Here is a 2,883-nt window from a genome sequence, read left to right as displayed (position 1 = left end):
AATTCCTCTAAGCTCTACCAATGGATGGAACAATACAGTTATTGGGAAAATTTAGAGGCCTAACATAATTTAAAATTTTCTCAGAACTAATCTTGGTTTCCTGGAGAAATATGATATCTGGATTAAGCATTATGTTTATATCTAGAAGATAATTCTTAGTATTTTTAGCTCCATAGCCATTGCAGTTCCAAGAGATAATCTTCATGATATGTAAAAAACAGTTGAAAAAATAATGCAGTTTCGATGTTTAACGAACAAAAGAGAGTTACTGAAAACTGTTAGCCAATTAATGAATAAAGAATCAGAAGAGGAGTTTTTGGTTATTACTTGGGCAGATGTTCCATGGCTTTCAGTTATGGTGTTCAAGTTGGCTGCACTCGGAATATCAGCTTCCACCAACTCAGCAGTTTGGTTGTCCATAATACTGGGTGTATTTCTCTCCCTAGAATTAGGTGGCAAAACATGCAAATTATGAGGGTTCATTGACGAAGGCTGGTTTAGATTTGAGTTTCTCATCCTTTTGCTTTTTCTGGCTTCTTCTGCTTCAGCTTCTGCCGCCATTTCCTCTGCGAAAGAATTATCCATACACCTTTCATCTTCATTACTTTCACTTTTTCAATTTACCTATTTTAAAGCAAAAATAAAACTGTAAAGTATCTCTTTTTTTCGAAATAGAGGTAGTATACGCATAAAAATATCTTTCCAAACAAAAACAAAGATGCATAGCGAATTATGGAGCCGTTAAAAGGGATACATAGCAACTTATAAAGTTCATGCATCCACTCATTTGGTTATGGAACCACTAAAACAATGTATATGTGATAAGACCACATTTCAAATCGTTTCTTATCAATATGCCTCAAAAATAACATTCCAAAAATGATGTATAACGCGTTACGCAAGAAGCGGTGTATTGTTTTTCTCCCGTCGACCCTCCCCCACCATGGAAGCGGTGTTCTAGTATTTGAAATAATTCTAGTTTCTCTGCATAATGGTAAACAATTTTTTATCGAGATTTTTAAACTGAACAACAAATAAAATAAACAAATAACAAATCTAAGCTCAATTAAAATAAATTAAAACAAAATAGCCTACAAATACAAGATTTAACAGAATATTTTGGTAATAAAGAAAGCCAAACTCAATTAAAAGAAATTAAAACAAGAAAGCCTACGAATAATAGCTTAACATAGTATCAAACCTTCATCGAGCCTACAAAAGAAACTTTTTTCACTAATCTACCTTATTATTAATGTTTATCATTATAACCGGGACCTCCATAGTAAAATCCGTATCCATTTGTATTATAATTGTCATCGTCAATTTTCAAGCCATAGCAATATGAATTTGTAACTCTTATCTCAACATTTTTAGGATCTTTGGTCACGTAGTTTTCATCGACTATTTGAACCCAATTAAAATAACTCGATATTTTCAAACCACCTTCTGAAGGGAAATGACCACTACCCATTTGTGTCGAAGTATGTCGTCCTTTACTTTTGTCATCTACAATTTCTCCACCAAAATGTATTCTTGTTGATGTCGCTGACAATATTGTGAAGAGAGAACTTGGATAATATCCGACCGGAATACCTTGTAAATGGACCCACCAATGTCCACCAATTTGGTCCTGCCAAATTATCCAATGTCATATATGGATCAAAATTGGTAATAAATTTTTATGATTATGTAGGTCTTGTTAGTTTTCTATTTCTTGATGTATTTGATCTCCATGTAACTTTTATTCAAGATTATCAACGGAAAAAAGAGGAAAAATAAAGAGTATAAAAATTTGATCACTTGTGTTTTCTTACTTTGTGAATACTGAAGTTGGCATCTTTCTGGACCCCATTGAAAGTGGATACCTCAGTGAAACTGCTACCAAGGCAGACATCTGGCGTTGTGTGCACAAAGCCATTACACAGGATGTCGTAGCATCCCGAGTTGTTGTACCCGTCCATCTAAAATAAAACAAATCAATTGATTTACCAAACAATAATATGTGTCCTTCAAGATGTCCTTTTCACTAGGACATTCTGTATAATAGAAGGGATAATAATACTTACCGTCCAAAAAATAAAAAATCTAGGTTGGTCGTCATCATATACGTATTTGTTCACCTAATTAAAAACAAAGATAAAGTTCAATGGTGCCAAATAAGAAATATAAATTTGCTTGTATATAATTTTAGGCGTATAAAACATACAATCCATCCGGCTTCAATTGTATTTTTTACGTCGTCGTCACCGGCTGTGACCCAGATTTGGGATACACTTATTTCAGTTGATGTTTCCATACCCGGTTTCCAAATATTTATCTTTGCCTGTGCTCCAAGAAATTTTCTGTTCACCTCAATTGTCGCATACTGGCAATGTATTTATGCACATACAAAAAACGTTATGATTATTATATAATAATCAAAAGTAAAGTGAGTAAACTAGTATTAACAGTATATGGTATGTACCTCGTGGCCTTTTGAACTGTCGTTTGGTTGTGATGCATTAAGAGTCTTATAAGGTGATAATTTTGGATGACCATATTTACGCAAAATTGTTGGATTATAATTTTTTCCTTTCCTCCGTATAGGTATAGTTCTTTCCGGACATGATCCATACTTATGCCAAGTTTGTTTAAGTTGAAGTGTCCCGTAATTATTGGACTTCATTCCTATTGGGTATGAACGTGGTTTCATCTGTCTCATACAATAAAATAAAAATAATTTCATAATAGTTTAAAATGAAAACCATCCCCTACTCCTTTAGAACCTACTATAAAGTTAATGAAGAATACTGGGCGTACTCATGCACCACTTGAGTATTCTAGTATTATTGGAAGTCTTATGTATGTTATGCATTGCACAAGACCGGACATAGCTCATGCCGT

The 2,883-nt window shown here is 33.6% G+C and overlaps 1 protein-coding gene across 1 annotated transcript; it reads right to left on the bottom strand.

The window, feature by feature from the left end:
- Positions 1-1,249: 1,249 nt before the first annotated feature.
- On the bottom strand, positions 1,250-2,665 carry LOC113351495. Its single transcript, XM_026595467.1, has 5 exons — positions 2,465-2,665; positions 2,207-2,365; positions 2,067-2,120; positions 1,815-1,961; positions 1,250-1,630 (listed from the first exon to the last, which is right to left on the bottom strand). Exons 1-5 carry the CDS (start codon positions 2,663-2,665, stop codon positions 1,250-1,252), a joined length of 942 nt encoding a protein of 313 aa, XP_026451252.1.
- Positions 2,666-2,883: the final 218 nt, after the last annotated feature.

This window comes from Papaver somniferum, chromosome 2 (genome assembly GCF_003573695.1).
Source record: "Papaver somniferum cultivar HN1 chromosome 2, ASM357369v1, whole genome shotgun sequence".
NCBI classification, from domain to species: domain Eukaryota; kingdom Viridiplantae; phylum Streptophyta; class Magnoliopsida; order Ranunculales; family Papaveraceae; genus Papaver; species Papaver somniferum.
The sequence above is the reverse complement of the archived record's forward strand: the minus strand, read 5'-3'. Positions and strand labels throughout refer to the sequence as shown.

Coding starts and splice junctions, on each gene's coding strand:
- LOC113351495 (XM_026595467.1), bottom strand. CDS start 2,665: ATGAAGTCCAATAATTACGGGACACTTCAACTTAAACAAACTTGGCAT. Junction 1,962..2,066: donor GATTTTTTATTTTTTGGACG/GTAAGTATTATT, acceptor GTTTTATTTTAG/ATGGACGGGTACAACAACTC. Junction 1,631..1,814: donor CCAACTTCAGTATTCACAAA/GTAAGAAAACAC, acceptor ATAATTTGGCAG/GACCAAATTGGTGGACATTG.